Source organism: Haliotis rubra, unplaced genomic scaffold (genome assembly GCF_003918875.1).
Source record: "Haliotis rubra isolate DU_JTF1 unplaced genomic scaffold, ASM391887v1 Scf164, whole genome shotgun sequence".
In the NCBI taxonomy this organism is placed as follows: Eukaryota; Metazoa; Mollusca; class Gastropoda; order Lepetellida; family Haliotidae; genus Haliotis; species Haliotis rubra.
Window position 1 is genome coordinate 732,131 of NW_025765603.1, and position 18,538 is coordinate 750,668.

Sequence of the window (18,538 nt, forward strand, 5' to 3'; positions counted from 1 at the left end):
TAAGTAGCTTGTTCTTTGACTCCGGAGACAGTTTGAAGCGCTTTTGTAACCATGACTGCCTTACCAATAACCCTGGTTGTTTTATGCGGGACCGCGGTTTGTGTGTTCGGAAATTCGCAAATGGTAGGTGTACTTTTTCGTTTTCTAAAAAAATATGCAAATTATACACGATCATCCTCTTGATGATATAAATTTGTGTTATATGAAAAAGCAAACGTTATAAAAGGTTCGACATCTCTCTCTTGAAGCAGTTTCTGATTTCTCTCCTGTTTCAAAGTTTGTGTTTCAAGTACATTTGTTTAAGTAGGTTTTAAAAGTTATTTTTCCCATTTTGATGTATGTATGTGGAAAGATCAATTCTACTTTATTTCAAATTAATATGGTCACGATATGGCAGAAATACTGCCGATGTGACTTAAAATCTTAACTCACTCACTTACTTATATTTAAATTATTACACGAACGTATGAAGCCAATGAATTAAAACCATAGTTTACAGATTATTTTAATGAAAACGAGTAACTGTCCAGTATTTTCAGGTCAAAACTAATAATAATAAAATATTTTCATATTACATTAGAATGTTGGAATAAAGTCTAAATAAGCAACAGTTCTTTGAAGGACATTTATACTTTTATATTAATTATGCAATATCATATATGGGAAAGTTAACTTCATTTCAGTTCAATACCTTGTTAACATGTATTCTACAAAACAAAATCGTTATAGGATTGTAAGAATGTGAGAGAAAGACGTAACGGTTACAATTCTTTAGAAATAAGCCACGCCGAAGACCCGGGTTCGAATCCCCACATGGGTACAATGTGTGAAGCCCATTTCTGGTGTCCGCCGCCGTGATATTGCTGGAATATTGCTAAAAGCGGCGTAAAACCAAAACCACTCACGTTTTAGGAATTAAGTATAAGGTGTTACCTTATTAACAAGTTATCGGGAAAGGTGTAGGAGTCAAACGTATAAGGTATCGTTTTTACATGTTAGAATTCACGATCACTAATTTGTGTTGATTTACACGTTGCCAACGCATGTCATACGTACGAGTGATACATTGTAACGTCACTACTACATTTTAGCGCCATAATATGTTTCAGGCCGCTGTCTGTGGTTCCCTAATTCAGATCGACAATCCACTCAAAATACTTTTGCCTTTTCACTTGGTATATTTGCTGCCACCCGAAGGTTCTCGTTTCCCATGTTAGAAGGTAGCCATGATAGAACAGAGTTAAACATATTGTCTATTCAGTGTCGAGCGAGGTCACCTATAGATGTAAGCGCGTCCAATTTAAGCGCATTCGATACCATATCCATAACCATAGCGCGGATTAATCTGTAACTTTAATTTGATAATGTATTATATTAAGCAGTAAACGGTAACGACTGTAAATCTTGGAAACAAATAATGTTCATCGACATAGAAAATTGCTGTTGCAGTTGGTCCGAAATCTTTGAGGGGCATTTAGACTGACTGACTGAGTTTGGTTTTACGCCGCTTTTAGCAATATTCCAGCAACATCACGGCGGGGGACACCAGAAATGGGCCTCACACATTGTACCCATTTGGGGATTCGAACCCGGATCTTCGGCGTGACGAGCCAACGCTTTAACCACTATGCTACCCCACCGCATATGACACATAAACTAGACATACACTACGATGGATATCATAATCCATTTAAATACATTAAGTTGTTGGTTGGTTGGTTTGTTGTTTAACGCCGCACTTAACAATATTCCTGTTTATAATCGTGTCTAGACCAGACAATCCAGTGATCAACAGCATGAGCATCAATCTACGCATTTGGGATACGATGACATGTGTTAACCAAGTTAGCGAGCCTGACTGTACCTGATCCCGTTAGTCGCCTCTTACGACAAGCATGGGTTGCTGAAGGCCAATTCTAACCCTGATCTTCACGGATTAATGCATTAAGTACACAAGAAGGTGCTAAGATGTAAGCTATAGACATTAAAACACTAAAAATAACAGTTGTATTTGAATAAAATTGGATAACAAGTGAGAGCTATATTAAAATAAGAAAACATTATTTTTAAGAAGTCATGTACAAGATTAACATTAGCGTGTTTTTGACAATGGTAGATTTGTCTAAAGGGGAGTTACCATTAAGGGGCGGTGGGGTAGCCTAGTGGTTAAAGCGTTGGCTCGTCACGCCGAAGATCCGGGTTCGAATCCCCACATGGGTACAATTTGTGAAGCCCATTTCTGGTGTCCCCCCGCCGTGATGTTGCTGGAATATTGCTTAAAGCGGCGTAAAACCAAATTCAGTCAGTCAGTCAGTCAGTCAGCTACCATTAAAAGATGCGTTTAAGTGAAAATAAAGTAAAACATAGCAAGTGATTTCACAGAAAAACTCAGCAATATAATATATGTAGACGTATACTGGGGATTGCGTATTTATGATGTGTTATAAAGAAGATAATATTGTAATATAAGATGTATGTAAGAGTGCCTTTAAAGGAAATGGAAACAAGTGATGTTAAGAAGTGCTTTGCAAAATAAACACATACATCTATACACCAATGATCTCCGTGCTTGGACACGGTGACGTCAACAATCACTTGTACCTTGTTTGCGACGTGGCCGTGAACCAGTATTGTTCTGACACTAATCCAGTCAGCACTGGATCAGACTGGATTAGCCGTGCAGCGCTTTGTCCCATAGGCACGTCCGATTGTAACTAAACTATGGTAGTTTCGAATCCCATCACTAAAATTTGAATTAAAACAAACAGCTTTGGCTACGATACCCAATCATACATCGTTTGGCGCAATAAAACCACTCTGCCACCCCGAGTTCCATGCGGCAAGCATTTAGTACCTTTGACGCAGACTAGCGACATGTGTGACGATTCGTCACTCTTACCATAGAATTGGTCTTCAGTAACCCATGCTTGTCGTAAGAGGCGACTAACGGGATCGGGTGGTCAGGCTCGCTGACTTGGTTGACACACGTCATCGTATCCCATTTACGTAGATCGATGCTCATGATGTTGATCACTGGATTAATTACAGATTGCTGCTATATATCTGGAATATTGCCGAGAGCTGCGTTAAAAAACTTGTCACATTTTGCAGTGTCCATTTAAGATATTACATGTTTTTCATCTGTTTCCTTATTGAGGATTTTATGTAGGACTAAATATGAAAGTTAACCATTTCATGACACGTTTAGTTAAATATTTAGACTTAGATAAACATGTCATTAAATGGATAACTTTCATTAAGAATATATCCAAATACGTGAAAACTATTTTCATTTGCATTTCCTTTCTGTCTCTTGTTTACGTTAGGTGTCAGAAGCGCTACAGAGGGCAAGGAATACAGATATATACTACCCATCAAAAGTTTACACTCACTTAAAACACTCACTATATGTTATGTATATGTGACGACGTCGAAGATGAATTTCTCCACTAACTTGGGGGAACCAACTGCAAACCTTATGCAGATGAATTGCACGATGACCATGCATCAAATTGCTGAAAAGCATGTGCAAATATCGTGCATGTGCATGGGTTTAAAGTTTTGTTAAGAATTCGCCAATTTTCACTGAGATTCATCATTTATTGAACTCATGACAATATTCTTTTCAACATTACGAATTTGTTTTACAATACGTCAGTTCATGTGTAAACAGTACCTTTAAACAGTAAGGAATATTTTGCAAATTCTAGTTCAGAACAGTTGACTGAAGTACGTGGCTACATTTACACCAGTGAGTCTAAACTTTTGATGGGTAGTATATATAGAACAGTTGTTGCGCACTTCATTGTCACAGCTGTAGGACCACATCTGTATATTGTGTAAAATATGTGCAACGACAGACATGCGGTAGGACAGTCTGTTCAAACGTCTCATTTGTTTACAAACACACCCGTGAAGATCCGGGTTTGAATGTGGTCTTCAGCTGACCTTTTCGCGAACACCCGGTATCGTCACTATTTCATAGTGATTCATAAACACATGCTCTGTCATAGTATCGCATGGTGACATTCAGTGGATTGTCTGGTCGATTTGTTTACAAACATCGTACATCTGTAATACTGTTGAAACAAATATATACTCATGATATAGTCACCCTTGTACAATCGACTCTAGTACACTACTGCCTAAAAGTTAATTCTCCTTGAACGCGTTGGGAACGCGTGTAAGACGCATGTGACACGGGTGTGCAACGCGTTTGAGTCCCGTGTCACACGCGTGTGCGACGCGTTTGAGTCCCGTGTCACACGGGTGTGCAACGCGTTTGAGTCCCGTGTCACACGGTTGTGCAACGGGTGTGCAACGCGTTTGAGTCCCGTGTCACACTGGTGTGCAACGCGTTTGAGTCCCGTGTCACACACGTGTGCATCGAGACACGCACGCGTGTAACACGGGGCCAAGTTTCAGTTGAATTTGACGAAAAGCGTTAGGGTTGCATGCATAGATGATTTTTTAAATCGGAAATTTGCCAGAAGAGGTCGGGGATGAACTACAGGATGGTTTAGTTGGTTCTTGATTTGTATATATTTATGTTTTGTTTCTGTACGTTACTTTTGGGGTTGAGTCCCATCCGGGAGAATACTCCTGGAAGTGTAATGCCAAATATAACATATGTTATATACTGCAACACTTAGTTATAATTAAATTGTGTTTTGATCCACAGGGTGATAAAGCTTTATCACAGTCCCTCCTGTGGTCGCAACTAAAGCGGATGTCCACAGCACCGCTTGCACAGTCATCGGGAGGGATATCGTCTTTTGACAGGAACGGCGAGCCAGATGTCGGGAAAAGAGGATTTGATTCTATTGGACACAGCAACCATTTTGGAAGCTCGTCACGTGGTATGGGAAGAAACACTTCCGGTGATGGCGACAGCCTCGTTTACACCTTCGAGTCTCTATTTCCGGCTATTGCCAGGCAGTTGAGAAGCCGGGGGCAATGAAATGTGTGTAGTACTTTGAACTGATCGTCACGGAAACACTCTGGTCAAACAAGCTGGAAAGTTGACAAATGCAACGATTTCATATTAAAACGCTTAGTACACTTGCGTGTATGACCGGACCTATCAACATACATAGTATTGAATCAGCGTATATAAAGCGTACGATATGTAACATATCTATGTCTACGAGGAAATGTGGTGTATTGTGAGAACTTGAATAAATATTCTCGACCATTGCTGCCATGTTGGTGTTATTTTAGCCTGCAGTATGGAGCCAGTCTGTAGACACGACAGTTGTGTCTGCTGGGGAGGTGAGCGTCATTGTGTGAGTTTGTGTTTGTGAGATTGTGTGTTGGTGTGAGTGTTGATCTTAGTGTGTCTGTGTCTTGGTGTGAGTGTGAGAGTGTGTGTTAGTATGAATGTTTGCTGGCGTTTGTGTGTTGGTGAGGGTGTGTGTGTCGTGATCTGGGTGTATGTTATTATGAGCGTATGTTGGTCTTAATGAGCATGTGTGTTTGTGTGAATATGTGTGAGTGAGAGAAGAGAGAGAGAGAGAGTGTGTGTGTGTTTGTGATTTTGCGTCAACCTGGGCGTTGTGTTAATGTGGCTGTTGGACTTAATATGTGTGTGTGTGTGTGTGCGTGCGCGCGCGCTTATATCATAGTGAATTATTAATGTGTGGTAACAATCACTGGATTGTCTGGTCCACACGCGATCGTTTACAAACATCGTATAGGTGTCTTCACTCGTTAGATCTACACAGCTACTTCTGTGCTGTCAAGATATCTTTTACCAAACGTAGCCTCAAGTTGATGGCCACGAGTATGTTTGAGGCCACTAAACAATGTCATTGAAAATGGATACACTGTGCAGAGCTTTGTCAGCATATAGTACTCCGCCACAGGCTAGCGACAGGTGTTGCGATTTTTGACATCCTACACCGTTCATATAGTTCCATGTGTTTCACGTTTGAGGAGTCTAAATATTTAACTAAATATGTCATAGCATGTTTAACTTTCATTAAGACATTCCTACTGCGTATTTACCCTTTGTTTACATTGAGTGTCATCGAAGCCCTTCGGTGAGCAAGCGAAACAATACGTTTGATCGTCTGCACGTCATCTCTCCACTATGACGTCAGACCTCGTGTCATGTGACGACTCTGGTCATTATCGGTAGTTTCCGTAATACAAGTGGGATATAATATGTTAAGGCCACTAAAATTTACTAATAATTTTTTTTCTCCAAGATGGTGCTATGTTTTAATGTGCTTCATAAATGATTTAATCCATAAGTTATACAGTACATCTCCATTAACGTCTGAACGTCTGACTGAGTCAAGCGTGTCACCATTAGAAACAGGATCTCGTTTTGGTTCAGCGACTCAAAGCTATTTCCTGTCTGTGGTGTTCATCAGATTTGTTGACATTCGATGAAACAACCCCCTGAAGGCAATTTTCAACAGGACCTATGTGTAGTTTCAATATTGCAAGGATTATTTAAGAGCTACTGCATTTTAAAAACTCAGACATGCATGGCAGTTTCGATAATTTAGAAGTAGCATTTGTTATTTTTTGCATAAGACCCAATTTCTTTGGGATCAAGGAATATTAGGCACACATCATGTCGTAGCCAGAAACCTATAACTGAGGGTTCGAATCCCGGTCCTCCTGAATTGTGCATAATTTCTAGGTTTGTTAGTGTCATTACTGTGCCCGTGTTTTGACCGATTGGTAAACATCTGTGGCTGCATCACTTCCGCCTAGACTAACAACTAGTCTCTAAAATGAACATATTTTACTGAAAAATATTTCATAGTAAAAAAAATATATATATAATGAAAAGGAGCCCTGAGACTTTATTCATTTTCAGAAGCTGAGGATATCTAGACTTGCCACATTTTCTAGACTTGCGTGGGCTTTCTTGGATATGTTTGCTTCAGGGTGTGTATGACAGACTACACTTCCGCCGTAATATAACTGATATGCTGTTGACAATCAGTGTGAAACTCAATCCACTCGTTAATCAAAAACGAAATGCAACAAATCACAATGCTTGTCCTCGTTATAACAGAACAGTACGCACACGAGCAAAGATATTTGGTCCACTCAACATTTGAATTTACCCTGGAGGATAATTACTCTTTTTACTGTTAAAGTACAGCACGCCGAAGGGCATTTAAAGTCCCGAAGTATTATGTGCACTCAAATCCCTCTATCTGCTGTAGGGAAAGAACTTAAAATACCTAGTTCACTTGACTGTCACGTGACTGACAATACATGTTGGAAACAGCCAAGTGATCAGCCTTATCGTTGCTGGTGTCTCAAGCAGTGTAGAGTAACCAGGCCAGATCCACGAAGAATAACAAGTGTCACACTAGTGGGATAATATTACACACACAAGTTCGCCGTGACATGTCGGCATTGACGTGCTTGTTTAGCCTTGGGATACAATCACCGTGAGGCGGACACGTGGAGTTGGGATATTGAGGTTGTCCTTCTACTGGTATGTTTGATTAGATACACGTTAGTATTAGGTACACACAGAGATTATATTCTCTTCCAACGTTTTTGTTTTTTCAGGTGAACACTTGACATGACTTTTCATGTGTTTGTCACAGGTGCCATCATTGGGACAGGATAAGCTCACCTTTTGGTGAACACCTGGCATCATGGCTATAAATACAGGCTGATGATGACGTTGAACCCGGACACACAGCTATGGCTCGCTTGTTTCATAACACGACTAGTAGGCTCTGTGGTCTGTTTGTAATAGTTTTCTGATGGGTCGACAATTGTGAGAGGTTTAAGGCAGTAATGAGAGAGGGAGTTTACTCTGTACGTCCTCTGTATATTAAGCTGTGATCAGTATTGCTTATGGATTCAGAAACATTCTTTGAAAATAATCGCAGTGTTAAGTAAATGGGGAATATAAATAATATCTCAAAATGTTATATCTGGATTTGAATGGAACTTTGCGGTTATGTTAGATATGACACAAGGGCTATCTGCGTACGGTTTGCTGAAAGTACATTAAAGTACAAGTACACAGCAGTTCGTTAAAAATGTAATAGTGAACAGTGAATGGCGCAGGGATGTTCTCTAAGAGGGCCCTTCTAGTTTCCAAATTAAGATAAAAAAATATGCGTAAAATCCATGCTTGTGTTTGTACTTCCGAAGCTTGTATTTCAACAGCATGTTTTGTTCTTGCAGGTCAGTGACGGATTGATTGACAATGCAAGCTACTTAACAATGCTAAATCCTTGTGAAAGTCAAAATACATATACTAGTACACATTATATATTGCATTTGCATACCCCACTTGTAATTTGTAGTGATCCGTTCACTGTAATATAATTTGTCATTCTTGCATTCATACATTCAGTTTATATAGACTGCAGATTTTGCTTTATGTTATTTGTCGTGTAATTACCCAGACACGAAGGTAAGTGTGCCAATTCTGGTTGTACAGGTAGACCTGATTTGAGTCTTGTGCACGGCTACTTGTTGGCCACATTAACCTTACCTGGGTACTATTATTACTACATAAGCATGTCATGGCAGCATATATTATGTCCAAATTGAAATTAGAAGCATATTATATGGTTATGTCTACATCATGCATCATAAGCTACCTTTTGATATGCTACATGACTATGTTGTGATAAGTTTATAAAAATAATTTTGTCTCGAATTGGTGTCGCAAGCATTTTTTGGAACTCATATTCAATCACCCAAAATAACATATATAGCAAACAGACAAAATGGAACCATGTTTTTTCTGAATCCATACACAACAGTGATTACAATTAGTAATGGTTCCAACAATTAACATGTAATACCCACGGAATTATACACAAGCCCCTGCGCTATTTACAGTCTATAAGGGAGGTAACTGCTCTGTAGTAAACAAAAGGAAGGAGTGAGTGAGTGAGTATGGTTTTAGCAATATTCCAGCAGCATCACCGCGGGGCACAAAAGGAAGGACATATTGTAAATTCAATCATCCTTTAGGGACCGTTCATAATTTAAGCCTTGGGGGTGGGGGTGGGGTTTGATGATGGTTTAAGGGGAGTCACCCATTTTGTTCTGAGGAGGTCATCAATTTTGCATATATGTACTGGTGGTCGGCAATTTTGTACTTATTTTTATGCTTAAGAAATATGGGAAAGGGAGGGAGGTCATTGATTTTGTGCATGACATGGAGGGGGTCACTTACTTTGTACATAAATTTTAGAGGGGGTGGGGGGAAGGGGCACTCACATTGTACATGCTTCTCCCTTAAAAATCATCATCACCATTCTGGGACATTTTTCCTCACCCAAATCTTTGTTTTCCTCTTGTGGCTTTCATCCTACAATCTGGCACACGGCGGAAAACACCTTAATGATATTTTTCGAATTTGTTAAAATGTTTCTTGAAATAATTGACAATAATATATAGCCTTATGTGATAATCAATCTTATCCTGAAAAATTCAAAACTGAATTCCGGGCATAATCCCCATAAACAAGCTGCGTTGTGGCATCTGTAGGCGTAAATCTTGGACAGAATCAATAATATGTTGCAAGATGCGCAAAATGGTTTCCGGAGGAAAAGGTTCGCCACAGATCATATTCAAATGTTTTCTTCCATAGCAGGAACTCGTAAAACTATGAAGAAATCAACATTCCTATTCGTTTCCTTTATTGATTTAAGAAGGCATAAACAGAACTATTTTACTGGACAGCGTGGCAACACTTGGTCTTCATGTCTCTCATAACTATATTGATGAATGGTTGTGTACTTTTGACATACAGCAGACTAGGTTTACAGCAAACACGCTATAACGAAATGACGGATACAACGAATTGGTTTTAAGGTCCGTATCACTTCCGGATATTTTAGTCGAATACCGATAAGGAACTACGGGTATTACGATCTAAAGACGTGGATCCTACGAGTCTGTTATACCTGTTGTTTACTTAGATTTGTATGCATATGATCTATGCAGGTGAGACATAAATCAAACGTTGTCTGTAAGTCGCTTTGTCAATCATTTTTTTCTGTTAATATAATTTCTATAAGGGACCGTTCATAATTTATGGCTAGCTGGTGATGATGATTTTATGGAGAAGCATGTACAATGTGAATGACCCTCCCCTAAAGTTTATGTACAAACTAAGTGACCCCCCCTGCATGCCATGTACAAAATCAATGACGCTCACCCCCTTCCCATAATTTCTAAGCATAATTTTAAACATTTTTCTTTGTACCAAATTGATGACCCCCCCTAGCTCCCGAGTTTAAAATGGGTGACCCCCACCCCCCAGGCATCTTAAAATCATCATCAGCGCCCTAGCCATAAATTATTAACTATCCCTAAGGTTATCGGTTGTGCGAAAGGCTCTGGTTACTTACTTGCATACCTTTAGCTTTCTATGTACAGGTCTAGACGAGCCACAAAGTCTTGTGCGGCTATTCTATGTTATACATTAAAATTTCCAATTAGAAAATGTTGGTTCAGAAATTTCAACGCCAAAAAGCTGGGATGTGGAGGAAATACTTACTTCCTGTGACCTTGACCCTGTGGGTCATTAGTGACGTCATCTCAGGGACGACCTCGAACTCGGGACCAAGAAGGGACGGACTGACGCAACTTGAATATTGGAGAGGTATGTTTACTGAAGATGGGAGCCATTCAGAATATCAGTGGGGACGAGTTACATTTGCTTACATTAAACCTTGTTTTTTGTGTTGTGAATTCTGTAAATTGTAATTGTGATAGTCTGGTGGGTTAAACATACATGAAACGAATTTTGTAAGTCTAACATTAGTGGTCAAAACATTTTCTCGTCACTCCGAAGACTCGGGTTAGGTTCCCCAAATGTCGTAAAACTAATTTCACTCCCTTAATTCATTTCAGACTTCAAAATTGGACCTGATGAAACAGGTAATTCCTTTTGTTTTGTTTGCTGATAGACAAGGGATTTATTCTCTTTAAGTCATTGAAGTTTCGGGCGGTATGGGGTCCCCACTCTCAATCAATCAATCACGTTTATTAAAAAAAACCACACTCACCGTGGTACATGGATGTAGACATTTTTGCGAATATGATGTGGCTGTACACATTCACAATGTCGTGTGACAGTAAATAACGTTTACCAGACAAAGGTTGATAGGTATGCATTTGATAATTTTTGATAGTTTACGGATATATGACATGCGGCGGTGTGACAGTTGCCCAAGTAGCAATTCAAGCTTATGAAAGTTGGGATTTACATAACTTTCTGAAAAATATTGGAATTCAAATAAGTAATGGAATTCATCACCAATATGTGGTGTATAACACAATTCACATAATCTGTTTTCAAAAGGGATATTTGACCATCGGCCTATAAATGATGATTACCGGTACGGAATTTAATGAGAGGATGGGACAGTTTTGATGAAAGAAATAACTTTAAAGTATTCCTCTAAAACAAAGGTTTTATACAGCAGTATAGGTAACCTTTAAGTGAAGTAGACAGATCAGCCTGCCATTTCTGTATGAACTGATCACCTAAAATATGCATAGTTGTCAACAATATCAAGCTCCTTGTCATCTAAACATGTTTAGTCTTTTTTGCTGGTCCTGATAAAAAATAATGACCTTCGTCTTGAAATATTTACATTCAATTTCCATTGCTTGCAATAATTATGAAAAACATTTATACAATGCTTTAAATTTTCAGGACTGTCGGACAGCAAAACTGTATCATCAGCATACTACAGCAATAATATCTTAATAATACCAATAGTTGTTTCATTGAGAATAAGACATGTGTGTTTCGACATCATTTAAAAATAAAGAAAATAAAAGTGGTGAAAGATTTTCGACAACCCCCTTTTCACAGCGAAAATAACCGGAAATATTATTGTTGTATTTGATATTATCGTACATATAAAATATTTTCCTGAAAAACCTTCCGTTGATACATTAGGATAGAAGTTTTTGCCACAAACCTATTCTCCAAATGTTTTTAAATGTCTTTTGAAAATCGATAAAAACACAATATAATTTTGTTTTAACCGATCTAAGCATATTCACCAGGTTGCTTAAGACACAAATATGATCCACAGTCGAATAACCTTTTCTGATCCCAGCCTGTATTTCAGAGAGAATGCTATTTCCCTCAACATACTTATTAAGTCTTGCATTAAGGACAGGTAAACAACTTTCCACCTTTCTTTTAGTAAATAGGCTTAATAATTCCGGTTAACCAGGGTTCTGGGATATATCTACTTTCTAAGACCAGGTTAAATAATTCAAATTAAAATGGAAGGAAGATGTCCTTTGTGGAAATAATATGTTCGTTTTCTATTTTGTCAACATCTACAGCTTTCTTATTCTTCAGATTATTAATAGACAAGAGTATTTCGTCTGTAGAAATGTCTGGCTAGCACTATAAAACCAGCTTCAGTCTGGGCTAGTACAAGCAGCCGCACATACACATATACACGCATGCACGTCGTCATATGAGCGAAAAATTCTCAAGCACGACGTTAAACCCAATTTCACCTCATCTCACCTGTAGAAATGTCTCTATCAAGTTCTTCGTTTGATTCTGCAAGATCGTCAATTTTCAATTGATATCTTGTCATCGTCAATATTTAGTGACCGAAAATAGTAATAAAGTTTTTCTAAAGAAATGTTTTCGTCTTTAGAAGGTTGAGATTTTAAATAATTCCAAAAAGCAGTCGGTTCGTTTTTAGCCATAAGTCCCACTCTGCTCGATCGCTGATTCCTTGCGCAAGTCCAGTGAACTTGATTGTGTTATTTCACCTTATGTTACCGTATATACTCCTATGTAAGTTCTAAAGAAAGAGTTCGGAAGAAAGAAAGTTTTTGAGCGTTTGGAGAAAGCTTTCGACAAAGTATGTAGAGCATAACCTTTTGTAATGTAAGGAGTAAACGGGAGATGTTTACGGATAAATTTTGTTTATGTACCAAGATACAAACGTACGGATTATTTTTTATATGTACCAAGATACAAACTCAGGTGTTCGCTGTAACTCAGATATGTCGGAAGTATTTCAGTGTAGAATGAACTTAAAGCAGACGGAAAATTGTCTCAAAGTTTATTCAGTCTCTTTTTAAATCTGGAGATTTTCTTATGTTGAAAAATTGAACGTACGTTTGTTTTAGCGTTGTATTACTCAGATTATTACCAGATAGCCAGCAGTCGTAGTGACGCGGGTGTGTTATGTGAAAATTGTTATACATGGGAACTTAGAATAAATCTGTCTCAGAGAAAGGTTTATTGCATTTTGCAACACAAAGGTATACGAAAAATGGATTAGATTTTAATGACAAATACCCTAAAGAATATAGTCTTTTAAAATATTTTAATAAGCTCAATGAGTTGATTTACTCATGTCTCACGTGACTAAACATTTGTTGTTTAAATATGACGTAAAGACAATAATTGAAATCTGTTTTACACAAAAATGGCATTGCGTAATTTTGGATTCACAAAAAAGGATAAAACTTCCAAAATATTTGAAACGGAAACTGCTGTTGAACCGTACAGAGCTCCTGTAACAATTGTATTTGGCACCGCTCAGCACTGTCCCTAAAAACCCATCTGAATAAAAAGAACAAGCAGTCTTTGTCAGCGTAAATGTTTTTGTAATGAATTCTCACGTAATTTGTGCAAGAGCTAAGAATAACAGTATTTACTGTGTTAAGTTATTCGTATGATTTTGTCCGTGTGTTATTGCGGATTCTGTGCATTTCACGGGTTAACACGAAAACGAAATATGTTATATCATTTATCATTCATCTATCCATTTGTTAACATGGGCAATGTTTTATTTGGGTAAGACAAAGGATGAGAAGGAGAAAGCAAGACAGGAGTGAGAGAGAAGGAGAGACATGGATGAGAGAGAGATAAAACCCAGAGGCCAAGGAGACTGAAACGAGAGAGGGGGGGGGAGAGAAAGAGAGACAAAGATTCCTCCCACGTGGTAAAGATGTTAACGCATCGTTGCATAATAGCATAACAAACTAGATACACTGTGGTTATGTGATATAAGGGGAACATGATCCGGGTTAGAACTGGTTTTCAGCCACCATCGATTGCTATATGATGTAAGGGGAACTTGATCCGGGTTAGAACTGGTTTTCAGCCACCATCAATTGTTATATGATATAAGGGGAACTTGATCCGCGTTAGAACTGGTTTTCAGCCACCATCGATTGTTAGATGATATAAGGGGAACGTGTTCACGTGTGGACTTGCTGTACTTGCAACCGATAGATGACGCAATTCACTGTACAGCTGAAAGAGATGTAGGGCGAGAGTGAAAGATAGGAAAATAGAAAGAAAAATAGAGAGAAAGAGAAAAAGACCACTGGGCCTCCTTTCACAAAACACTAAGGTAATCGTAAGTCACTAAGGTAACCATAGTGCAGTGTTAAAGAATGGGAGTTAAGGTTAACCTTAGTAAAGGTTGCTTCGTGAAAGGAGCCCCTGAAGACACAGAGAGGGAGTATGAGAGAGAGAGAGAGAGAGAGAGAGAGAGAGAGAGAGAGAGAGAGCAAGAAAGCGAGAGAGAGAGCAAGAAAGAGAGGGAGAGCAAGAAAGAGAAAGAGAGAGAGAGAGCAAGAAAGAGAGAGAGAGAGCAAGAAAGAGAGAGAAGAGAGAGAGAGCAAGAAAGAGAGAGAGAGAGCAAGAAAGAGAGAAAAAGAGAGACAGAGAGAGAGCAAGAAAGAGAGAGAGAGAGCAAGAAAGAGAGAGAGAGAGAAAGAGAGAGAGAGAGAGAGAGAGAGAGAGAAGAGAGAGAGAGCAAGAAAGAGAGAAAGAAAGAGAGAGAGAGAGAGAAAGAAAGAGAGAGAGAGAGAGAGAGAGAGAGAGAGAGAGAGAGAGAGAGAGAGATCATTCCATATAGTACAAATGTTAACGCATCATAATAACATATCAGACTAGAAACACTTTGATCGTAGCACTTGCAGTTTCGTTAATTTGATACGACAACTTTGACCTTGTCACATGTTCTAATACACACGTTAGTAGGAATTTAAGCCTTAGTCAAAGTATTAAAATGTCTGCGTATATTTTATCAAAGTTTTAGTATTCTTCGTTTCTTTCAGATGTAAAGATTAAAGATCGGGGTAAGTAAGACAGCTACCTCGTTTCTTTCACACGTTTTCATTGACAGTTATTTCATTAAAGGGTAACTTGATCCGGATAACAAAATCGTTTTCAGCCATCCACGATTGTTATATGATTTAAGGGGAACTTGATCCGGGTTAGAACTGGTTTTCAGCCACAATCGATTGTTATGTGATATAAGGGGAACTTGATCCGGGTTAGAACTGGTTTTCAGCCACCATCGATTGTTATATGATATAAGGGGAACTTGATCTGGGTTAGAACTGGTTTTCAGCCACCATCGATTGTTATATGATATAAGGGGAACTTGATCCGGGTTAGAACTGGTTTTCAGCCACCATCGATTGCTATATGATATTAGGGGAACTTGATCTGGGTTAGAACTGGTTTTCAGCCACCATCGATTGTTATATGATATAAGGGGAACTTGATCCGGGTTAGAACTGGTTTTCAGCCACAATCGATTGTTATGTGATATAAGGGGAACTTGATCCGGGTTAGAACTGGTTTTCAGCCACCATCGATTGTTATATGATATAAGGGGAACTTGATCTGGGTTAGAACTGGTTTTCAGCCACCATCGATTGTTATATGATATAAGGGGAACTTGATCCGGGTTAGAACTGGTTTTCAGCCACAATCGATTGTTATATGATATAAGGGGAACTTGATCCGGGTTAGAACTGGTTTTCAGCCACAATCGATTGTTATGTGATATAAGGGGAACTTGATCCGGGTACAAATTGACGGCTTGAATGGCAATCGGTCACTTGTTTTCACACGTTTTCATTGACAGTTATTTCATTAAAGGGTAACTTGATCCGGATAACAAAATCGTTTTCAGCCATCCACGATTGTTATATGATTTAAGGGGAACTTGATCCGGGTTAGAACTGGTTTTCACACGTTTTCATTGACAGTTATTTCATTAAAGGGTAACTTGATCCGGATAACAAAATCGTTTTCAGCCATCCACGATTGTTATATGATTTAAGAGGAACTTGATCCGGGTTAGAACTGGTTTTCAGCCACAATCGATTGTTATGTGATATAAGGGGAACTTGATCCGGGTTAGAACTGGTTTTCAGCCACCATCGATTGTTATATGATATAAGGGGAACTTGATCTGGGTTAGAACTGGTTTTCAGCCACCATCGATTGTTATATGATATAAGGGGAACTTGATCCGGGTTAGAACTGGTTTTCAGCCACCATCGATTGCTATATGATATTAGGGGAACTTGATCTGGGTTAGAACTGGTTTTCAGCCACCATCGATTGTTATATGATATAAGGGGAACTTGATCCGGGTTAGAACTGGTTTTCAGCCACAATCGATTGTTATATGATATAAGGGGAACTTGATCCGGGTTAGAGCTGGTTTTCAGCCACAATCGATTGTTATATGATATAAGGGGAACTTGATCCGGGTAAGAACTGGTTTTCATCCACCATCGATTGTTATATGATATAAGGGTAACATGATCCGGGGTAGAACTGGTTTTCAGCCACCCACGATTGTTATGTGATTTAAGGGGAACTTGGTCACGTGTGGACTTGCTATACTTGCAACCGATGATTGTCGATGATCGATGATCGGGTTGTCAGACTCACTAACTTGGTTGATGCAGTCATTGTAGTGTCATAAGCATCGATCTACACAATTGGGATACGATGACATGTGTCAACCAAGTCAGCGAGCCTGACCACCCGGTCCCGTTAGTCGCCTCTTACGACAAGCCAGGGTTGCCGATGACCATTCTAATGGGGGATCTCCACTGGTTACCATGTAGAGCTGTTATATATATACTGAAAGGCAAAAGAAACGTCGAAATATTGGAAATGGCATTTGAGTATCAATGGAGTATTTGAACCTAGTATTTTTTAAATATACTCAATAAGTCAAGTTTGAGGAAACATGAATCGTGGTCGTATAGCCTGTTTTGCCCAATAAAGTATTGTTTGAGATTGAGGATAGAAATGTTTTTGTCTGTGGAGAGGGAAGAGTTCGCACAAACACAACATTGAAATCGAGATGCACTTACATCATGCATGCATTCAGGCACAAATTGACGGCTTGAATGGCAATCGGTCACTTGTTTTCTTAACACAGCAGCTATGGCTAGGTTAACGAGAGATCAACGACAACAAGCCATTGGAAGTCTACATGCTGGTCAACGTGCTCGAGTCATTGCTCATGACTTCACCTGCAGCGTACGAACGATAGAACGTCTTAGAGAGCGATACAACGCCACTAACAGCACTGATGACCGTTCACGTAGTGGTCAAACCCGTGTAACAACACGTCGCCAGGACCGTCATATCGTCCATCAACACGTGCAAGACCGATTCGCAAGGGCCACAGAAACAGCTCGGGTGACCATAGGAAACTACTAGCGACCAGTCAGTGACCGAACCATTCGGTGACGTCTCCGAGCCAGGAACCTGTTTTGTCGACGTCCTGCTAGGAGACCCATATTCACCCGACGTCACCGCCGGGAACGTCTCCAGTGGGCACAACAGCGGCAAAACTGGCGTGGGAGACAATGGAGAGGGGCTATCTTCTCTGATGAGAGTCGGTATTGCATTTCAGTGGCGTATAGTTTCAAAATAATAGGTTCAAATATTCCATTGATAATTAAATGTCATTTCCAATATTACGACGTTGCTTTTGCCTTTCAGTATATTATAATAATAATACATATTAAGAGCCTACTCACTTGAATACGCATTATTGATTTAATGACGAAAATAAGAACACATTAGTTCCAGGAAAGGCGAGCCCAATCCTGCTGTCAATGCTGTGCGCATACTGTCGTCAACAAAGGAACCAGCCGTGTAACGACCGAATTTGCTCCAGGACAAGAGTAGATAGAAGGAGTGGGACACTGAGTGTACTCACGCAAAAAAGTGAGTTAGTGAGTTAGTTTCTGCAGTCAGAAAATGTCCCAGCGAAACCATGGCATACGATATCAGTGTAGGAGGTTGATATGGTTCTGCAATATTACACAGCGTAGAAACTCACTCACTCACTCAATTCAACATTCAGGATGAAATAATATCAATGGATGTTTGGTAAATAATCTGCTGAAATGACGTGCAACAGAAGCTAATAAAAACAATAGCTTGAACATGTGTTTTGTGGTTCCTTTCGTGGCTGGAGTTAGTTGTGAGACCGCCTGGATGGTCAAGTTGATAGTGTGCGTGCCGGGAGAGCATGTGGTCGCTGGTTCTATTCCCGTTCGCGTCAGAAAAAAGTGGCGTGCAAGCATTTTAATGTTGTTTCTTTGCCTCGCACTCAGATTTCAGCTAATACAACAGGGACCGGTCAGTATTCCTGTTCACTGTGGCGTGGTATTTCAGCAGGTAAGCACTATAACAACTGGTCTACACACACGGACGCACGCACGCACGCGCACAGGTGTAGTAGTTGTACACCTACTC

General features: G+C 39.4%; 2 protein-coding genes across 4 annotated transcripts in view; both read left to right on the forward strand.

Moving 5' to 3' along the window:
• Window positions 1–43: 43 nt before the first annotated feature.
• Window positions 44–5,196, forward strand: LOC124271834. Its single transcript, XM_046706985.1, has 2 exons — window positions 44–123; window positions 4,682–5,196. Exons 1-2 carry the CDS (start codon window positions 52–54, stop codon window positions 4,958–4,960), a joined length of 351 nt encoding a protein of 116 aa, XP_046562941.1. The 5' UTR covers window positions 44–51; the 3' UTR covers window positions 4,961–5,196.
• Window positions 5,197–7,235: 2,039 nt separating this feature from the next.
• LOC124271874 overlaps window positions 7,236–18,538 on the forward strand; it is a 47,690-nt gene continuing 36,387 nt past the window's right edge. The window contains exons 1-3 of one of the 3 annotated variants that reach the window (XM_046707040.1): window positions 7,236–7,339; window positions 10,465–10,612; window positions 10,864–10,890. In XM_046707040.1, the coding sequence (XP_046562996.1) occupies window positions 10,489–10,612; window positions 10,864–10,890 (151 nt within the window). In that variant the 5' untranslated portion in view covers window positions 7,236–7,339; window positions 10,465–10,488. The other 2 variants (XR_006897158.1, XR_006897157.1) reach the window with 2 other exon arrangements.

What these genes read in the sequence shown, in the direction of transcription:
- LOC124271834 (XM_046706985.1), top strand. Translation starts at nt 52, where the DNA reads ATGACTGCCTTACCAATAACCCTGGTTGTTTTATGCGGGACCGCGGTT. An exon ending in TGTTCGGAAATTCGCAAATG is followed by an intron (nt 124 to 4,681) that starts GTAGGTGTACTT and finishes TTTGATCCACAG; the next exon opens with GGTGATAAAGCTTTATCACA.